Here is a 19,871-nt window from a genome sequence, read left to right on the forward strand (position 1 = left end):
ACCTTGTCTCGCGCGTCACTACTCAGCTGAACTACGATGGCGGGTGGAAGCGAGACGAAAGATCCGGAGAAGAAACCGTAGAATGCCATGAGTACGATGATGCCGGCGGAGGAGGTGGCACCCATGAAGCATATGCAGAGAACGCCAGAGATTATGCAGCAAGGGATTACGACGTTAAAAGGGCCGAGTTTGTCGGAGAACTGTTGCGGAGAGAAGTTAGTAACTCCACGCCGAACAAAAGTAGTTTCTGGAGGGTGGCGGAAAAACTTACCAAATTTGGCACTATACGTCCAAAGACACTCGTGCTATTCATGATGGCGAGGAGGTAAAATGCCATGCTCTCACTCGTAATGTGTTCTTGAATAGCGTAGGTTTGTGCATAGAAGAACGGCATGTATAAGCCCATGAAGCCAAGGAAGAATCCCGCGACCATGAGACTGTATGACGGCATCAGGAAGGCGCGCAGGTCGAGAAGAGACCGCGATTCTGCCGGCAGAACGCGGACGCGCATGCAAACATTGGGTACAATCATAGTGGCGAGGACAATGAAGCCGAGCACCCTCGTCGTCCAGGGGAATCCGATTTGAGAGATGAGTTTGTGGAATACGATGGGGTAGATAACGCCGCCAAGCGATGACCCAGCTGCGGCAATTCCAATCACTGTTCCGATCCGGGTAGAAAAGTAGGTTGAAAGGATAGCCACACTAGGGATGAACAGACATCCAGTCCCAATACCGATGCAGAACGCTTGCGCAAGAAGGACTTGCCAGTACGTATGGCATAGACTGAGCATCATCTGGCCCAAAACCAACATGAAGCTTCCCACGATGAGCAGTGCGCGAAAGTAGCCTGCGTCATAAATGGGACCAGTGAGGGCGCCGACCAAGAGGAGCAGGAACGCCTGTATAGACCCGATCCAGGATATGGCTGAAGCACTCGAGCTGGCGAGCAAATTTGTTTCGTAATATGTTTGGAATGTTCCGAATGTATTGATAATCTGTGGTGTAGGGTCAGTTCAGGTCTTACATGAACTCTGTATGTGGCTGTTACTTACGCCCCAAGAGTTGAACAACAGAAAAAATGCTCCGAGAACCTGCAGCCATGCCCAAAGCCCACCATTCGGTACTTCGGACGCGTCGTTCACATTAGGTTTACTCGATCGATCAGGTTCCAGCCTGCTCTCGTTTGTATCTTCATCGTCCTTGTCCTCTATCACGCGTTCCTTATGTGTACTGCGCAGTGAATTCAAAGTCGTATAGGATGGCTGGTGTCTTGGATCCTTCGACGACTCCGCACTGTACTGCGAGTTCAAAGTCGCAAGGGATGGCTGTTGACTAGGTCCGCCAAAGTCCGTCAACTCATAGGAAGCCGGTCCAGTCTGTCTACCGGGGTCCAGCGACGGTACATTTGTGGGTGGCATACTGAACCCGTTCCCGCTGCCAGTGTAGCTGTCGCGAGTGGAAGTGTTGTCGCTGGGTGTCAAGACGGAGCAGTGGCCCGGCAGTGAGTGTCCAACGAGGTTCTTGTTGGAGAAATGGGGTCCTTCGAAACGGAAACTACCAGTAGCAACGCTTGCTGAGAAGCACACAAGCAGGAGATGACGGATAGAATAATCAAAGAGTTGGCGGAACGCGGACTTGGAAAGACGTCTAAATGAGACGTGAATGAGAGACAAGCAGCCCCAGGAGACCATATATCAAGCTTCGGAGTTGACTGGCGGCATCGGCTAGAAAGGGTGCAACACAGACCTGGGCTGCGCTACACTTCCTCCTCTTTCGGGCATATTCTCAAGCAACCGACGGCTCGCTCCAGCCTTGGAAGTTGAGGCTGAGGAAGACATGGCGAAACGTACTTGCTAAGGTTTGTCCAACACTCCGTACTCCAATCGGGGGATTTCGTTATGAGGAACGATCCGGTTTCATGCTTTAGTCAAAACCTTAGGGAGTACAGCCTTGCAGACAACGGCGCGCCACGTGCGCGGCAACAGGCACGTCATGAAACTTTCCTGATTGTTATCTCCGCATTACAGCCGTGCAATTCCGGCCGAGACAGGGCTGTATCCCATCGTCGTACCTTCCAAGAACACTGCGCTTCGCATATGTAGTCTGCTGATACCCTGATGCTATTTTTCCGCCCTTCAGCGCGGCCTATCTAACCCGTGAGATTTCATCCTCCACCTTTGTATACCGCGCTGCGTCTGATTCCGACACATTTGCCTAAGACGCCGCCACCATCATAGAGAAAAGAAAACATTTATGCCGTAATGATGTACAAATCAAAGTCAAGCTGGCATGCTGTCATGATCTTGGGGAATATGCTTCGTCACATCGTAACGTACTTTTGGTGACCGTAGGAAAGGTTTTGGTGGAAGGACTCGCTCACAACGCCTGCGTGAACGCCCATGAACGCTCACTATGCTTACACCCTAAGGAAAGAACCGACCTGGTTTGTATGTCGCCGGCCCGAAAAGTCGTGCCGAATGTCGAATGCTGACATGGGAAAGAACTAACGTCGTCGAGGCTCCACTTGTTCGGACTGCTCCTCATGTGTCGCTGGCCACCCGTTTCGTCGCCAAGCGATGGCCGGAAGGGTGAAGAGGTGATGGCTCGACTTGCTCCACGCGTTCTTCAAGATACACGTTGTTCAAGAGGCCGGCTGGAATGGTACCATCTTGGCTCGGCTTCAACTGGCCCGCCGATGCCTTTTGGCGCCGATTCTCACGCTCATTGACTACTTCGCGCAAGATCTTAGTGGCACCACTCCATCCGAGTTGATTCGCTGTTGCCCGATGATTGAAGAGCCGTTCCACGAGTGGAAGTGGCAGAGATAGCAGAATAGTCGACAGCACGACGGTCGCGTGGCTAGGACGGTGATCATCTTCCGGTGGCGCGTCACCGAACCGAATCTTGCTTAGCCTTGGGTTATGCGCGGCGTTACGTGGTTCAACGAGTGCTGGCAGACGTGGAGCATCTGAAAACTCTGGCGCTATCGCGTACAATTTGAAGTCGGCAGGGAAGGTGTAGGCGATGAACTCGAGAGCGTGATTGAGCAGCATTGAAATGAAGGGGTCTTCTGCATCGGGACCTTCACCTCTTGATCGTGGCCCAGAGCTGGCCTGCAGTGTATATTGCAGTACCTGCTCGACAGTATCCCATCGGAGAAGCATCCGTGCGATCTCAATACCGCGCGCCTGCATGCTAGGCATCTGGAGAGTCCTTGCTGCCGCAATGTAGCTCAGAACTTGTCGCATGCGCATGCGGGCGTCGTTGGAAGGGGACGCTTGGTCGTTCTCGTACATGTAAGGTGCAAGGCCGAACAGGAAGGTCTGGGCAGAAAGGAGCGGGGCGCCATACAGAACCCTGACAGCTTCCTCTAGGGATTCGCCGGTAGTGAAAGGGTCGAGCGCAAGGACATCGACCAGTCGGCGCGCGTCTCTGCTGCGGTGGCTGGGGGCCGGGCTGCGACGAATTGCTTCGGCTATGACAGGGCTCCGCACGACTACGATGCCGTGAACTGGTACTGACATCAGAATGGACTCAGGTGACCGAACTTGGAGGATGAAGTCGGCGAATTCGGGGTTGGCGAATTGGATTGACAAATAGCTGGCAAGTTCAAACGGCGACTCCTCGAGGCGTTCGGTAGGAGGGGCAGTGCCATTCTGGTAGGGCATGGCATGATGCTCGTCCCCGTGGTCTGACGTGGGTACCGTGTCGCCAAATTGTGCCTTGCTTGGTGACTGCGAGTGCGAGGTGCGGGTACCGTTTGCGACAAAAGCTGCCTGTTCCGGCGAGAAGTGACCGTTGGGAGGACCCGGATAGAGGACAGGACCGCTGGGAAACTGCGAGGGTCGAAACTCGGAGCCGTTTGCGTAGGCAGCTTCAGGCGGTGCGACTGCTTGTGGCGGCACATGCCAGGGCGCTCCTGCCTCTGAGGGATGCTGGGCGTGGCCGGGGAAGAAAGGCGCAAACTGCTGGGGACCGAACCCAGGCGGAGGACGTGGCAGCGCGTGCTGTTCGTGCTGGTGCAGCTCTGGCTCTTGAGGAGCCACAGGAGGTGCCGGTGACTCATTCGCGCTCTGGAAGACCAGAGCACCAGCACTGAGCTGGTGGCGGTGCGAGGAAGTGTGAGCGCTGTCGCTGCCTTCTGTGGGCGGTGTCTGCGTGTCCGTCTTGTTCGAGGGATAGAAGGGCGGAGGCAGGTGGGCGGGTATGGTCAGTTTGCGGTGCACTCCGTTCGTGACAGGCTTGGGCTCGGCGCTGGGCTCCACGGGCGCGGGAGGCTTCTCGTCGGCATGGCCGTTGACGTGGTTCTCTGCATCTTGGGAGTTTAGTACGTGCTGCGTCAAAGAAGGAGCCGGTAGTGAATGCTCACCACGAGTGTCTGCCGGTGCCGAGTGGCCATTCTGCAACGGGCCAGGCGCGGCGGTTGCATCGAGCTCTCTCTTTTCTGCGCCCGAAGTGTTTGACTCTGGCGTAAGAGGAGTCTGCACCGCCTCGGCCTGTTGGTTTTCAGTTTGCTCTTGTTCCTGCCTCTCGTGCGCGGATTGCGGCTCCGGCTGCGGCTTAGCTGGTTGGGCGACACTGTCCTTGGTGGAGCCGTCTGGTGTGATGGGTCTGGCTGATGGCTGAGACTTGGACAGACGGTAGGGGATGGCAGGCACGATGCGCGAGCCTGGGCGCCGGTGCTGCTTCTGCGCCGTGGCTGCGCGTGCGGTGTCGGCCATGTTTGCTGGGGCGTGCGGAAGAAAGTGCGACTGAAGATTCGGAAGCGGCTCCAGGTAATTGCGGCTCGATGCTTGTTGCCAATTATCCTGGAGCGCCCTGGGACGGGAGAAGTGTGCGGCGAGGGTATTTGCTACGTGGGGTTAGTCGACAGCAGAGAAGTCCAGGCAGAGATGGAGACATGGCTTCCCCACCAATTTTAGCTGCACACCTCTGACCTCATGGCCATAGCTTAAGCTCCATTTGTCATCCTCCACCGCCCACACTGAAACACCACCACTTTCTTTGTTCCCTTTTCTCTACATACGCGTTGTCGTCGTGCTGCTTAAAGAGACTAATCTACTGGTTGTCGGAAATTACGCCAGTACATGTCGTGCTGATGGGTCAGTGACAGTCAAGGAGGGTCTGCAGGCGGCGACGCTGCGATGCAAAGCAAGCTTCCACAAGAATGATATATTCTGTATGATACAGCGTATCGGCTGACTAGTAATGCAAGGGAATACTGTTCATCAGTTGGCTCCCACTTCATCTAGGTGGCTACCTGTGCATTCCTGCCGACAGCTCCAGTCGAAGCGACTAACGATGCAGAGCTTCCCGAGGTCATGATATTCACATGGACCCTAGACTTCACCGGGTGCGCCTTCCTGCGTCAGACATCAAACCGAAGGCTCAAGCTGGAAGGAGCCACTGACTGACCGCTGGTGGAGAAGGCACGACCTCAAGGCAGGACGAACGGCGCTCCTTTGCAGGGCAGTAACGCTCCTCTTAGCCACATGGCACCCTTATCGCCATGGCTGTCCTTCCGAGTACACCTCAATCTTCTTCTTTGCTATCGCACGATAAACCGAAGTACTGCACCTACAGCTCCGTCACCTTCTCCCGTTTGCCCTATATTTCCTAGTCCAACATTGCCTTTCGTTACACCTCTAGCATGATCCTAGGACAGGCACAACCGATCCGCAATGACAGAACCTCGACGCGATTCTCCAAGCCTGCGCGCCCGTTGAAGGACGGTCGCTGCTCAGATTGTCGAGTACGCGACACCAGAGCCATTTCCGCTAATTACTGCTTGACTACCTGTCCTCATGAGCATGATTTCACTCCTACGCGTACGTTGGCACTAGATGCCATGCGCTTTGACGGCTTCTAACATTTATAGCGAACAAATTCAGCATCCTAGCAGAGCTCCAACACTCGCCCACCGAACCAAAGTGGAATTTCGATTTTGTTCCCACCACTACCGGAAGCACGAGGCGGCGAGGCAAACGGGGAGGAAAGCGCCATAGAAGCAAAGACTCATCTACCAAGGATACTGAACGATGCGAAAATGCAAACATTAGCGCGTTGTGCAAGACCATGGCTGCGTTGCGTCTTAACGAGGATGAGCCGATTAAACCAGGGATGGACGACACTTCTAGCCATAGTCGAAAGGCCGCACCTATCAATCCTCCGTGTTTCGATATCGACAGACCTTCTTGGGCCCCACAATTTCTTCCAGATTCAACAGCTACTGCAACAAGCCAGTCCCAGTCCTCCCAGATCAAAGCACTGCGGTCTCAAATGTCCTCTAATGGCGCAGCGACTAAGCGGCAGAATTCTCAGTTCTTCCCAATCTCCGCTTTTCTTGCCTGTCCCGATCTTTCAGGACGGTTTCCATCCAAGTCTAAATTTCTAGAATCAAAGGCTCCTGAAAAAGGTCCGCAACCCTCAGAGTCTTCAGTCCCTCCTCCTACATCCTCGTCCCACGCACAACACGCCGCAACAAAAGCAGCACATCGTGCACTCACTTCGAGGAGTCTACAGACCAAGCCTACCACATCCACTGACGAGTCAGATATCCAGCAAAAGGGACCACCTCTTCTCCCAACCGTGGCGAATACCCCTTGTACGCCCTGTCCCCTCAGTCTTGTCAACATGTCCTCCAACATGATTGAGCCAACCTGTGTATCCCCTTCTGGTGCATCTCAACCCACCGAACCCGAGACAGCGAATGGAAAAACTGGAACTCCATCCATTGCACATGGCCTTGGGCGGGAACCTCCATTTTTGGACGCTGAAAAGATGAACGTCAACCCGCGTTTTCACGGCTGTTGGCAACGCCGTTCAATACCAACTCCAGCAAAAGTTCGTCAGTCGGAAACGCTGATGAGCTCGGGTCATGCGCGTATCAGGCTGTCACCGCAAGAAGTGACTGTTCCAGCAAAGCCCCACGCGCGTTGCTATATTCCTCAGCAACCCGGTCGAAAGTCCAAGTTCTTCGCCGACGGCAAACTCATCGCGCGCGAGAGCACCTCCACAGCCCAGCAGCCCGTACTCGGAACCCCATCGTTTGGAACAAGCTCATCCACTTCTCCTGCTCCCGAAAGCTCTTCTCGTCCACCCTTTGGGGACCCGTTCAACACGTCGGAGGTAGAACATCCGTGGAACGCTTATCAATGGTATACTGCGCTGTCGGACAAGCCTGCAGCATCTAGCGTGTTCTTCTCAGATATTTTCACATCGCCCAATACGCGGAATGATGAGGACAGCATCCCACAGCGCTCACCAAACCTCGACATCAGCCACGTGAACTCCAAACCATCCACGCAAGACAATCACAGGGCCACAATCTCCAAAGTGCTTGCACTCCTTGAAGCTGAACATAAAGAAAGCGTCTCCAAATCAGACACCGATGACTTCGACACTGTTAGTCTTCTTTCCGAGTACGATATCATCGATCCGGTAACTACGAAGTCCATGGCGGATTCCTGGGAGGAAGTACCTACACCACCCGAGACTACGGTTGATGTCGAACCCATTGACGACTCCGACTGCGACGATGAAGATGACGAGTATTACTCTGAGTCTTACTTCCAGTCTCACTAGGAGGAGACACCCGCCACACCTACCAGTGCTGCACGATGGACGAGTGATGGTGCCAGCACGAGCGCAGTGGAATGGCCTACTTTGCAAGAGGCGATGAAATTGCGACATACTGGAGTTGACGAGAGTACGAGTCCGACGAAAGATGACGACGAGATTAAATATTGGGACGGTGTTACAGATTGGTTCATGTGAGGTCGCACGCTTGTATAGTGAGTGCGTCTCGTTGATGTCGATTTCGAGAGTGTTGCGGCTATGATGGTGTTCGTTTGGGATTCCGTGTGGGTCTGCTTGAATCGTGTTGTCTCTTTCTGTCTCTGAAATCCCTAGAACAATGGCAGTATACATTTGATCGTGCGTCTGATGTCACTACTGTGAGCTGATATATTGCAATGGTGTCTTGCCACGTTCTCAACACACGCATAGACCAAATGCTATCTTTGCATGTAATTGTCATCGGTATTATCGTATAAATATGACTAGAAAGACACTGAAGAATCTAAACATCTCTAAACACCTCTTTCTCAAAGTCCTTGCACAAATCATTGAATGGCAGCCATTCGTCCTTGTCCGACTTTGCCCCGCCCTTCTCCGCGATTGGGCTCCACCACGCCTGCTCCACGCCCGCATCATCATGTACTACAGCAACGGGCGCGACCGGTCCCATGGCATTCGACTCGTACAACTTCCTAGTGTGATTGAAGTACCACATGCGATCCCAGACCGAAACGCGGAGGGACTTGAGCCCATCTCGATGCGCATTGTGGTGGATCAGGCCAGGAACGACACTCGTCCACATGTTCGTGTAGAGAGGAACATCGTTCCAAGACTTCTTGTCGGGAAACTTCGCATCTGGAGCGACGACTGCGGGGCGGAATGGTGGTTGCGACTCTGTAATGTCCTGGGCAAGGTCGTGGACGCGTACTGGCGCGATGTTGAGTTCAGCAGACGCTTGCGCGATGGACTTGGAGTCGTCATATGTTACCCATGCTGAGTCTTCTTCTGCGAAAACTGTCGGATGACCAAGCAGACTGGCATAATCCAGTCCGATGCCAAACTCATCTGGCTTGCCAGCCTTGTGCTCGCGCAAATGCCGCTCGGACTGCGGGCTGAGGATGCTTTTTCTCCCCGTCAACCAATCCCCCGTCTTTTGGAAGAAAGACCTGTGCCGTTGTCTCATGACCTCGCGTTGAAATTCCTGGTCGCCGAAAATCTCACTGAAGATCTTCTGGTCGCTGCCAAAGTTGCGGTCTTTATCTGCCTTCTCCATGGCGCGTTCGAAGAGCGCTTTCATCGCGCCCACGCGGCCCATGGCATCTCCGGAGTTGAGGTACCGTTGACGGAACTTGACGTATGGATTCTTATCCCAGCCGATATCGGTATCGGTCTGCGGGCCGTAGATGTCTTCTGGCAGCGAAGACTGCGGTACAGCATAACAAGGGGGGTCCTCTGGTTTCCACGGCCAACACCGCTTCTGCGCGGAGAAGACAATATCCTGACTTATGCCCTCTGCAGCCGCGGCTCTCGATCCCATGGTCTTCCGTATTCGCGCATTCGCCGCGTCGTTGATAGCGTGGAAGCGCGAGATTAACGCGCTGGGTCGTAGTTGAAACCAGATGTCGTATCCATCCACCAGCAATACCAAGTCGTCGTCGCGTTCCGGTCCAAGTTTACGCAGGTATTCGAGCACACCACTGATCTTGGCGATATGCGAACCTCCAGCCACTAGCGATTTATCGTCAAATGTGGCGCCCCAGTTGATCAGCGTAGGGGTTGGGTACCCAGCCACTGCAGCGCTGAGCATCGTCTTGCAAAGATTGACATCTTTGTGGTCCGCAGGGATGAGGACGTGGAGGATAGAGGAGTGTTTCGCCTTGTTCTTGCTGCTCGACGAGAAAGCAGTGGGAACAAGATGGCGGTCGCTGTTGACGGTAGTAATGAAGACAACAACGAGTATAAAAGATGCTGCGAAAAGTATCCAACGCCGGCGACTCCAGCCTGGTAGGCGCGCGACCGCGTCGTTGGAGAGTTGCTTGTACCCGCGCATCATCCAGAAAACCGTGCTGACACGGCGGAACTGTGAAGCTCACGTTGCGAGATAATGCTTGCGACAGCGCCGTAGTTGGCAGTGCATCTGCACCCGGCCGAGCGCATTATTCATGTTGGTAATGAGCTGTCACCGATGGCAGTTCGCCTTCTTAGGATCTAAACTTACACTTGAGCTAGTCGGATATCCCAGCCGTGCGGCGTCAACTCCGGGAGGTGGCGGATGGGCGTACACTAGTGGGTCTACTTGCCGGCACCATCCGGAAGAGGTGTGCCGAGATGCCGTCTCTTTGGTGGCTTGGACCATCTGCTCGGTAAACTGCCACGACAGGGGCGGCGTGGCTATGTGAACAGGAGCGAAATTAGGCAGTAAGATTTGTGCATTCCACTCTTGGTGCCAGTTCGATGAGAGACCTTACATGTGATCGTACAGTTTGGTGTGAAACACAACGTTGCTATTAAGATTTAGTAAATTCAACGCCTGATGCTTCGCGATCAATGGTATATAGTGTCCCAAAACGAGACTTTCTCTGGCTCTCCACTGTACAACGCAGGTTCATGCGACTCGCAAAGAGATTTCCACGAGAGCGATGCCCCCTGGTCACTCCAAGCCCCCGACTTCTCCTCTGGCTCGCCTACTTTACTGTCGTACGGCATGTTCTTGGTCCACCGAACTCCATTGATAGGATCTGGCCCAATCTTCTCGTCGTTTACTTGAGATGCCGCGCGTTGAAGGCGCTCAGCCTCTCCAGAGTACCACATGCGGGGCCACCAAGTGTCTCGAAATGACTTGTCGCCTGTGAAGTGGAGCACTGGGAAAGGCTGGCCAGTAACTGTGTTGAAACCCAGAGACACATCTCGCCACGAAGTTTCCTTCAAGGCCGGATCATCTGATATAGCAGCAAATGGCTTCCTTGACTGCAGCACGTCCTCCTGTAGATCAATCCTGTACGGCTCCACGGATTTCGATGATGAAGGAAGCGAGGATTGGTTCGTCGCCATCCAAGCAATGTAGTTCCTATACCCCGCAGCTGTTTGGAATAGGCTCGATCGATAGTCCAGCCCAATGTGATATTCAGTCACTTCGCCTTCCTTGAGCGTTGGTAGGTCAATTTCTTGAACTCCTTCGGGCATCCCGTAGGGCTTATCTCCATGCGATAGTATGCGCGCATACTCTTGATCACCCCATACGTCTGCAAAGTACTTCTGATCGGAGTTGCGCAGCACGTCTTCGGGATTGTACGTCTGCTTGATCTTTTCTTGAGTTGCACGAAACATCTCGCGCATTTCGCCAGCGGGCCCGATGATGGTGCCTGAGTTCAGCCAGCGCGGTCTTGCGTGATTCATATCACCCCATCCATCAGTGTAAGGGCCAAAAGCGTCGGGGTGAAGAGGTGAGTCAGGAACGACCCAGCACGCTAAGCGAAGAACATCTTCTGGCCAGCATACTTTGTCAGGGCCGAAAAGGATGCTGTTGTAAATCTTGTGTTTCCGCATATGGCTTTTGCCGTACCGGTTGACCAGCCGATCATTGGCGGCAGCCGTTTCTTCGAAGTAACGCTTTAGCAAGACATCCGGACCGAGCTGGAACGTAACATCGAAGCCATCCACCAGTAAGACTATGTCTGTATCTTGTGCGGGGGACAGACTCTCGAGGTAGCGAAGAGGACCCGCGATTTTCGCAAGGTGAGTTTCTGCAGCGTTGAATGCGCCCGCTCCTGCCCAGTCGATGAGAACGGGAGGTGGGTACAAGAGCACCGACGCGGAGAGAAGAAGGCGGCACAAGTCGAGGCCACTACTCGTAGCTACAATGAGCAGGTGAAGACGCGATTCTTGGATATTCGCGGTGAGTGGATCTTGTACCGCGGCTTGCCGTATGGTGTCGAGGGAGTTGAGATGTAGTGCAGTCCAGAAAACTACCAGGGTCGCGAAAACCAGGGTTCCGAAGACGAGAGTCCTAGGACGAAGCATGGCGCAGGTGTATTGAGCCACAGCCGTCTGAAGGCGATTATGATATGATCAGTGGTAATAGAGCGCTAATTTTAGGCCAGCCATAGCCCACAAAACTCTCCTTTGGCATTGATACCGTGCAGCCCCGTGGTCAGGCAGACCTCGGGAGCGTGGCGTCACCCATGGCAATCTCGTATGGTGAGCTGCATGATTGGCATAAATGGCATGATTCCGAAAGAAGTTGATAGAGCGAGGCATACTACCAGGATATCGGGAAAGACGGATGCTAGTGTCTTACTCGGATCCAGGCTCCAAGCGATCGGTTGGACGCACGTCTGGGGTCACAGAAGAATCACATGTGCACGGACTCTGTTCTCGCTAGAGTAGCGCGTCACGCTAAGAAAGCGCGACGCCATGTGTCATTCGCTCATCCACTTGCTCTCGCCTTTGACTTAAGCTCTATACTACTGTACCACGCTCCACCTGCCAGAGCGAGCAGGATGCCCGCGCCGTTCATCGGACTGACAGGCACGTCCCACAAGAAGGCTCCCAATACGATGGTCAGACATTGCTTGAGATTTGCACAGATGGTCAAGGTCAACGCGCCCGCCAGCTTGTTCGTCTCGAAAGACGCGACATTGAGGCCGAATGCGAGCAGGCCGTTGCCCGAGACTGTCAGAATCCTTTCCCTTGTAAAGTGTCCGGCATTCACAAAAGCAAGAAATTCTGAGAATTCGCCAATGAGCACCGAGTACAGCAGAGATTGCACTGCGGCCAGGGGCCCCATGCGGAGGAGCAGCTCCAGAGCGGGTAGTCGCAGGCGCCCCGTCATCAAACGGTTGGTAACAACGGTCTATTTCGAGCTGTTAGCATCCTTCGCGAGAACGTGCATAATCCTTCGGGTATTACTTACCTTTATGGCAGCGAGGACCACACCGATGAGTGTCAGGGTGAATCCAATGGCGGTGAAGTAGTAGTCACCAAAGGTAGCCAGTCCGACGCCTAGCATTACCGGGACGATGGACAGATACGTGATCAGTGCATATCTTCGGGAGAAAATAACACGGTATATCAGAATGGTAAAGAGCGGGCATGTCGCTCGCATGATTTGATGGAAGGGAACAGAGACCATAGCTCTTTGCGAAGTTATTAGCGTACGAAGATGTATGTAAGGTAATGGAAACTTACAACGACAGATTTGACATTGCAATGTTCAGCGTGAACAAGAGCGAGAACATGAAATGGACCAGATGCTCGCGCGGCGTCAGCCTCGTTAGCTGGAAATGCCCGAACATCAAGAAGACTGAACTTCCAAGAGCAGCACTTCCGGTATGTACCGCTGTGAGAATCCACGGGAACGGAAACTGGGTATCTCGTTAGCTAAATCGACTCCTCGTATCTGCTCCTGCTACATACCGAACCCATAACAGCTTTGTTGTAAAATGTGAGACTCAAGTTCATTATAAAATAAGTCGCCAGGTATATGAACGTCTTCGTCCTACTGGCAGCTGGCTCTGTAGGACGCTGAGAAAGCACATGCTTTCCATCTTGTTGGCTTTCGAGGTCCAGTAGCGGTTCATTCTCCTTGATATCCAGTTCAACAGGATATTGCTCATCGGTTTCGGCCACTTGGTTGAGTACAGGCTCGGCCTGAGCCATTTCGAATTTCTCCATGATGTTGTCGTCTTTGTCGGTCGACGTGAGGAAGGAGTCGCGTGCTACCTCGCGATGAGGCGTTTCGACAGTCTAAGGGATGTTCAAATTCAGGTGGCTGAACCGGTATTTGATCCGACAAGTATTAGTTGAAAGAGATTATAGCGTCACTGTGGCTAGGGCCAACAAAGTCTCTTCGCGTCTAATCCTCAACCACGACCGGATAATGCTGCGGTTGGCCGACACCTTAGCTCCTTCGCATGCCTGTCTGCCCAGGACCCGCTGAGAACGGTGTGTGCCGTGTCACACGATGGATCCGGGTAAGGTGTGGCTGTCGGGGACCGGAGTTAACACTGCATCTCAAGCAAGGGCGAATAATGTGTAGTGGCTGCACGTGTGCGCTGGCCCGCTGAAACTGTGCTGACCATTGACTGCGCCATGAAGTCCAACTAAGCCATAGTTTGGGCACAGTGGCTTCATCCGCTGTAATCATGCGTTGCCGGGTTCCGATATTAGCAGAATAAGAACAGTCCCTATGGGTTAGTGTCCTATGACACTTGGCTTCTCTGCGCGTTCTCTGGGGCGGAGCGAAAAACTGCGTAACTCGGGGCGGAGCTTGGAGTCCTGCAACAGAACTAACTGAAAAGCTACGCGCATAGCCATAGTGGCCAAAATGCGAAATCGATGTCAAGCCTCGCCGAGTGGTGGAGTACTCGTGCTAAGGATTACATCACAAAGATAACATGCGACGTTACTAAGAAGGCCCCGGCTGGCTTGGCAGGCACCCCATCAATTGATCCTTGTGGCGTCCCCGGTACTTCCGTCACGCTAGCGCTCATCACCATCATGTCACCCAACCAAGCGTTTCCTAGCCGTCCGATACGTTCAGGTCCATCCTCGGCACCAGTAGTTGCCAAAATGAGATCGTGTAAACGATAATAGAAGATGCCGATAGCCGTCCAGGCGACCATGAGTATCTTCGGCCGCTCGGTCCGTGACTATGGCTGGTGGATACTTCATCCAACATCTCGATACCCTTGTGTACCTATAGGTATCCGGCTCACTTCCACGAAGGCTTCTTTGTCCTTGTCCTGCTCAATTACCAGGCATCCTGTTATACACTCGTTTTTGCAAACCCTCACACACTCCTCATGTCTAGTCACACACGGCAAGATGCGCCCACCCCAGCGCCCTCATACCGCTCCACCCATGAGTCCAAATTGTTCGGACGCATAACCAAGATATGTTGTATCGGTGCAGGATACGTGGGAGGACCGACTTCGGCAGTCATGGCGAACGCCAACCCCGACATTCAGGTGACGGTGGTCGATTATGACAGCAAGCGCATTGCTGCATGGCAATCTGAAGATCTCCCCATCTACGAACCTGGCCTCATGGATGTGGTCAAGCCAGCCCGCGACGGCATCTCCAACAAGCGAACGCCAAACCTCTTTTTCTCCACAGATGTCGACCGCGGCATTGCCGAAGCCGAACTCATCCTGTTGAGCGTCAATACCCCCACCAAGACATTGGGTCAGGGTGCCGGACATGCCAGTGAGCTTTCCTATTTGGAGTCTGCTGTGCGAAAGATTGGTGCTGTTGCTACAGGCAACAAGATCATCGTAGAAAAGAGCACTGTGCCATGCCGGGCGGCAGATACGCTGCGAGATGTTCTGAGAGCAACGAGTAGACCTGGCGTCGAGTTTGAGATCCTATCAAACCCTGAGTTCTTGGCCGAGGGAACCGCTATCCAAAATCTCTCGAACCCTGATCGCGTTCTCATCGGCTCTCTTAAGACTCCTCAAGGGTTGGCGGCTGCACGAGCTCTTTCTCAAATCTACTCAGCTTGGGTCAGCCCAGATCGCATCATCACGATCAACTTGTTTAGCTCCGAGCTGGCCAAGCTAGCTGCAAATGCACTGCTCGCTCAGCGGATCAGCAGTGTCAATGCACTGGGTGCCATGTGCGAGGCAGTAGGCGCCGACATCGATGAGGTGTCCTATGCCGTTGGATTGGACAACCGCATTGGGTCTCGAATGCTCAAGGCATCGGTCGGCTTTGGTGGCTCCTGCTTCCGCAAAGACATCTTGTCTCTTGCATACATCGCAGAGTCCCTGAACCTGTTTGAGGTCGCCGCTTACTGGCGATCAGTAGTCGACATAAACGAGTACCAGAAGGACCGATTTACCCGCCGCATAGTGCGATGCCTGTACAATTCGCTTTCGAACAAGACGCTTGCTATTCTTGGCTTTGCATACAAGAAGGACACAGGAGACACTCGCGAGTCAGCAGCTATCACAGTCGTCAACAACCTACTTGCTGAAGGTGCCAACGTCAGGATCTACGACCCACAAGTCAAGGAATCGCAAATACTGCACGACATCGAGAGCAGTAACCCGAGTCCGCAGAGCATCAAAGGCAGACTCACGGTCTGTTCCTCGACTTACGAAGCGTGTACCGACGCCGACGCCGTGGTCATATTGACGGAGTGGGACGAGTTCAGCAACAAGCAGCCTACGAGAAGCGGGCATGTTCGCGGCGACTCAGTACACAACGGTGATGTGGATACAACGCGCAAGGAGATATCATGGAAGCGCGTTTCGCAGGTCATGCGCCGTCCAATGTACGTCTTTGATGGACGTAACGTCGTCGATCCTGTGCCTCTCGAAGCTCTGGGTTTCCGGTACGAAGGTGTTGGTAAATCGAGGGGGTTGTAATCGGTCTGAATGTTTCAATGTCGAGATATCCAATTTGCTTATTTACTTAATGAGGTGTAGAGTTAGTACCCAGGTTCGGCGTTGGTCAACCGCTGTTGCAGCAATAGACGGTAGGATGGTAGCTCTACCTAGGTAGTAATCAGCTTGCTATTCCGATACAGATCCTTCAAGATGTTCTCTTTCACGTCGTTTCAGCTGATTGACTTCTTCGACCGCGGCAGTAGTTTGTCAGTGCTGCGAACGTCGTTGGTGATGGGGCAAGGTTGCCCAGGTGTACGCGTCAACTGGTGAGATGTTGCCCCACCTCGCATCCATCGTGTTTTAGGTTAGCGCCGTACCTGGACGCCTGGACGCGCGCGCCCCCGGGGCCGCGCCTGGCAGGCGCCTTCCAGCCCAACACGCTTCGCACTTCTCTAAGGGATCAATCCTGCCCATGGGCACTGTAGCACGACTATCGCAACATTCTGACTCTTGATATGCCAATATCAACTCAACAAAAATTTGGGCATGTTCACTTTCAAGAGGGCTGCTGCCTAAGGGCGCGTGAATTGATCGCACGGGTTTCTTCGCGCGTCTGCTGTACGCGCCTTCAGCGAATGACTTTCTAGCAACCCATGTCGATGCATCACAAGTCGTCGCAGCCTTGCTGTGCCGCGCTCATGCGTAAATCAAGGTCTCTCTGGATGCCCCGCGGTGGGTTCCTCGTCGCTGGGTGTTCCTTGCCCGTAGCTTCTTTGCCTTCAGTCAGCCCTCCCGTCCTCCCCGTCATGGAAGCCTTTGGCGTCGCTGCAAACATCATCTCGATCATTCACATCACAACAGAAGTTGTCAAGCGGCTTAACGATTTCAGAGCGACAACCGAGGGTCTGCCAAGGGCATTGAAGTCACTCAGCGTCGAGCTTCCAACGCTGATAAATTCTTTAAGGCGCATTCGGCAGGCTATTGACGATGGTAGGGTTTCTCAAGAAAGCCAGGAAGCGTTGGAACCACTTATCAAAGACTTCGAACTTCAAATTCAGGCTCTGTCAGATATCATATTCAAGATGCGCCCGCGGGTCAACTCAAATGCGTCTCGCAATCTCAAAGCCGTTACAAGCTTTCGTTATGACAGCGAAGTGAAGCACATAGAAGGTGTAATCAGAGGCTATGTGTCGACATTGACATTGGAGTCTGCTATCGCAGCTGATAACAGAGGTGGCGCAGGTATGTTGGCGTCGCCCATGATAGAACGTGGGCTTCATCGATCTAACAAACAACAACTTGCAGTTTCACAGCCACTTCTGACGCCGAGATTCATCTGTCCTTTTGGCAAGGATGTCGACTTCATCGAGAGATCTGTGCTTGCTGATCTCCTTGTTTTGAGGGGACCTGGATCGCGACATGCGCTTGTGGGAGCAGGCGGCATCGGGTACGTACACAACCACCCGGCTGAACTATCTACAGCCTTCGCATTCCCCGTTGCCCAGCACGGCAATTTGCAGCAGCTAAAATTGAGAACAGAAAGTCACAGATTGCAATTGAGTACGGTTACAGAGTCCAACGAGACTTTCCAAACACATGGGTTTTCTGGATCGATGCGGAGAATATTACGAAGATGGAAGAGAGCTATCGTGAGATTGCCAGAATTTTGCGCATCAATGGCGCAAGCGACAAGGACGCGGATGTCTTTGGTCTCGTCTACGATTGGCTGCGCAACGAAGCGAATGCAACATGGTTGATGATCATCGACAACGCGGACGACAAGGACGTCTTCAACCGTCTACCGCCGAAATACAAGGGATCCGACCAGTCCAAAGAGATACGAGAATTCATACCGCAATCTTCAAATGGCTCAGTCCTAGTCACGTCGAGAAGCCGAGACGCTGCTTTTCAGATCACCTGCAATTACAAAAACATAAAGCATGTGGAGCCAATGAGTGAAGCAGAGGCAATCGCGCTCCTACAAACGCATCTAGAAGATAGCCACGAAGATGAGGACAAGAGACTACTTGTTGAGACTGTCGACTACATCCCGCTCGCAATTACTCATGCGGCAGCTTATATCAGCAGACGGTCCTTACCAATACGCGACTATTTACAAGAGCTTAGCACGAAGGATGAGGAAGATTCAAACGCCTTAGAAGAGGATATTCCACAGCTACGTCGTAAGGCAGGGCGTTCCAACTCAATCGTCAAGACATGGAAAATCACATTCGAGTACGTCCGCAAGACCATGCCTTCGGCCTCTAGGCTCTTGTCGCTGATGTGTCTCTTTGATCGACAGGACATTCCGGAGGCGCTTCTCCAGGGGCAATACAGCGAAGTGATACTTTCGTCACGGAACATCCGCAAATCATGGTGGAAGCGACGGCCTCATACGCGCCGAAAGAAAATAGAGCAACAGTCGTTGTCTTGTCCTAAGAGCCTCCCTCGTGACTTTGAGGACGACTGGCTCGCTCTCAGGGATTTTAGCCTGATCAAGATGAACAGGGACAGGAGGCATTTCTCTATGCATCCGCTGGTGCAATTCACGACTAAAAGGTGGCTCGTTCAACATGATGAGCTCGATATCTGGAGTCAACACTTCATACGTATCCTCGATGATAGATTTCACGACTCAGATGACGGTGACTTCAAGAGATGCGAGCCTCTGATCGCACATGCATATGCTGCCATTCCGTACCGGCCATCGAATGCTGCCATACATCCCTTACGTGCATGGGCATCGCTTACCAGGAAGATTGCGCGTTACTACGACCAAAGAACCGGGCTTGAGATAGCGCAAGATCTTTACCGCGTTGCGGCTGAGGCTTTCGAAACTACAGGAGGTAAAAAGACACCCGAAGCACTCAAATGCCGTAAACTGCAAGCACTCCTACTTTTCCAGACAGACAGAAATGCGGAATCGGAAATTCTGTATCGCCATATCTTACGCTTGCAGCAGAAAGCTCTCGGCCATGGACATCTCGATACACTGGATACCATGGATCGCATAGGCGATGTATTATCTTTTCAACGCCGTCGTTCAGAAGCCGAAGCAATCCAAATGCAATCGCTCGAAGTCAGAGTCCGCAATTTTGGTCTTGCGCATCCCAGCACGCAAGAATCCCTTACCAAGCGCGGCTATTTTCTTCTAGCAGGAAGTCGCTATAATGAAGCCTACGTCACCTGGAAACAAGCCTCTGAAGCACGAAATGTAGCACGCGATACTAGCTGGGTCAAGGAATTGGATCTAATCGGGTTGAGATTGCAATTAGATGGTCGATCCGCCGACGCGGAGTATTATCTAAGAGAGTCGCTTTCAGAGAAAGAGCGTATGTTTGGCGAGGACAATGACTCCACAGTGCCCGAAGCTGCTGCAACACTGGCACGCATCTTACTTTCTCAAGAAAAGTACATCGAAGCAGAGGCCCTGCTACGTCGTGCACTTTCTTGGTACGATTCCAGCGAGTTTTACGATAATCCAGAGCGCTTCCAGACGATGAGTGACCTCGCCCATACAATCGCACATACGGACAAACTTGAAGAAGCAAAAGAACTGGCCATAGTTTGCCTTTCATGGCGAACTGAGAGCTTCGGCTCACATGGTCGCGAAACTCTGGAGATCATGTGGATACTAGCCGGAGTACTAGAGAAACAGGGGAGCTTTGTGCGGGCTTTGCAGAAGTATCGTGATACGTATGAAGGTGCGAGACAGACGCTGGGAGAAGCGCATGCGGATACAAAAGACTACAAGCGTGATTACGAGAAGCTTGAGCAGGCTATGTATCAGAAGAGCTCGGCGATATCAGACGAGAACTGGGATGCAGCGACGATAAACTCTGCATTCCATCTCAGTAACGAGAATACAGGTGCAGGGGCTCAGGAACCAGGTGCTGTGCTCTTCGACGTGACCGAATCTGAGAAAAAAGGATATGATGGCACTGTCATAGCAGCTCGATAA

At 53.0% G+C, this 19,871-nt stretch overlaps 6 protein-coding genes across 6 annotated transcripts; 2 read left to right on the forward strand and 4 right to left on the reverse strand.

The window, feature by feature from the left end:
* Positions 1-2,542: 2,542 nt before the first annotated feature.
* Positions 2,543-4,723, reverse strand: J4E78_002064 (uncharacterized protein; the record flags this gene model as incomplete). Its single annotated transcript, XM_049362714.1, has 1 exon — positions 2,543-4,723. The coding sequence occupies one exon, from the start codon at positions 4,721-4,723 to the stop codon at positions 2,543-2,545; it is 2,181 nt and encodes a 726-aa protein (XP_049225306.1).
* Positions 4,724-8,082: 3,359 nt separating this feature from the next.
* J4E78_002065 (uncharacterized protein) lies at positions 8,083-9,630 on the reverse strand (the record flags this gene model as incomplete). The annotated part of the gene is made up of 2 exons (XM_049362715.1): positions 8,083-9,505; positions 9,623-9,630. The coding sequence occupies 2 exons, from the start codon at positions 9,628-9,630 to the stop codon at positions 8,083-8,085; spliced, it is 1,431 nt and encodes a 476-aa protein (XP_049225307.1).
* A 494-nt stretch (positions 9,631-10,124) lies between these two features.
* On the reverse strand, positions 10,125-11,600 carry J4E78_002066 (uncharacterized protein; the record flags this gene model as incomplete). Its single annotated transcript, XM_049362716.1, has 2 exons — positions 10,125-11,545; positions 11,594-11,600. 2 exons carry the CDS (start codon positions 11,598-11,600, stop codon positions 10,125-10,127), a joined length of 1,428 nt encoding a protein of 475 aa, XP_049225308.1.
* A 406-nt stretch (positions 11,601-12,006) lies between these two features.
* Positions 12,007-13,253, reverse strand: J4E78_002067 (uncharacterized protein; the record flags this gene model as incomplete). Its single annotated transcript, XM_049362717.1, has 4 exons — positions 12,007-12,432; positions 12,493-12,715; positions 12,768-12,943; positions 12,996-13,253. The coding sequence occupies 4 exons, from the start codon at positions 13,251-13,253 to the stop codon at positions 12,007-12,009; spliced, it is 1,083 nt and encodes a 360-aa protein (XP_049225309.1).
* A 1,268-nt stretch (positions 13,254-14,521) lies between these two features.
* J4E78_002068 (uncharacterized protein) lies at positions 14,522-15,949 on the forward strand (the record flags this gene model as incomplete). Its single annotated transcript, XM_049362718.1, has 1 exon — positions 14,522-15,949. One exon carries the CDS (start codon positions 14,522-14,524, stop codon positions 15,947-15,949), a length of 1,428 nt encoding a protein of 475 aa, XP_049225310.1.
* A 659-nt stretch (positions 15,950-16,608) lies between these two features.
* On the forward strand, positions 16,609-19,871 carry J4E78_002069 (uncharacterized protein; the record flags this gene model as incomplete). Its single annotated transcript, XM_049362719.1, has 4 exons — positions 16,609-16,612; positions 16,694-17,152; positions 17,216-17,357; positions 17,450-19,871. 4 exons carry the CDS (start codon positions 16,609-16,611, stop codon positions 19,869-19,871), a joined length of 3,027 nt encoding a protein of 1,008 aa, XP_049225311.1.

The sequence above is a fragment of the Alternaria triticimaculans genome (genome assembly GCF_023758025.1).
Source record: "Alternaria triticimaculans strain BMP 0046 chromosome Unknown scaffold_2, whole genome shotgun sequence".
In the NCBI taxonomy this organism is placed as follows: domain Eukaryota; kingdom Fungi; phylum Ascomycota; class Dothideomycetes; order Pleosporales; family Pleosporaceae; genus Alternaria; species Alternaria triticimaculans.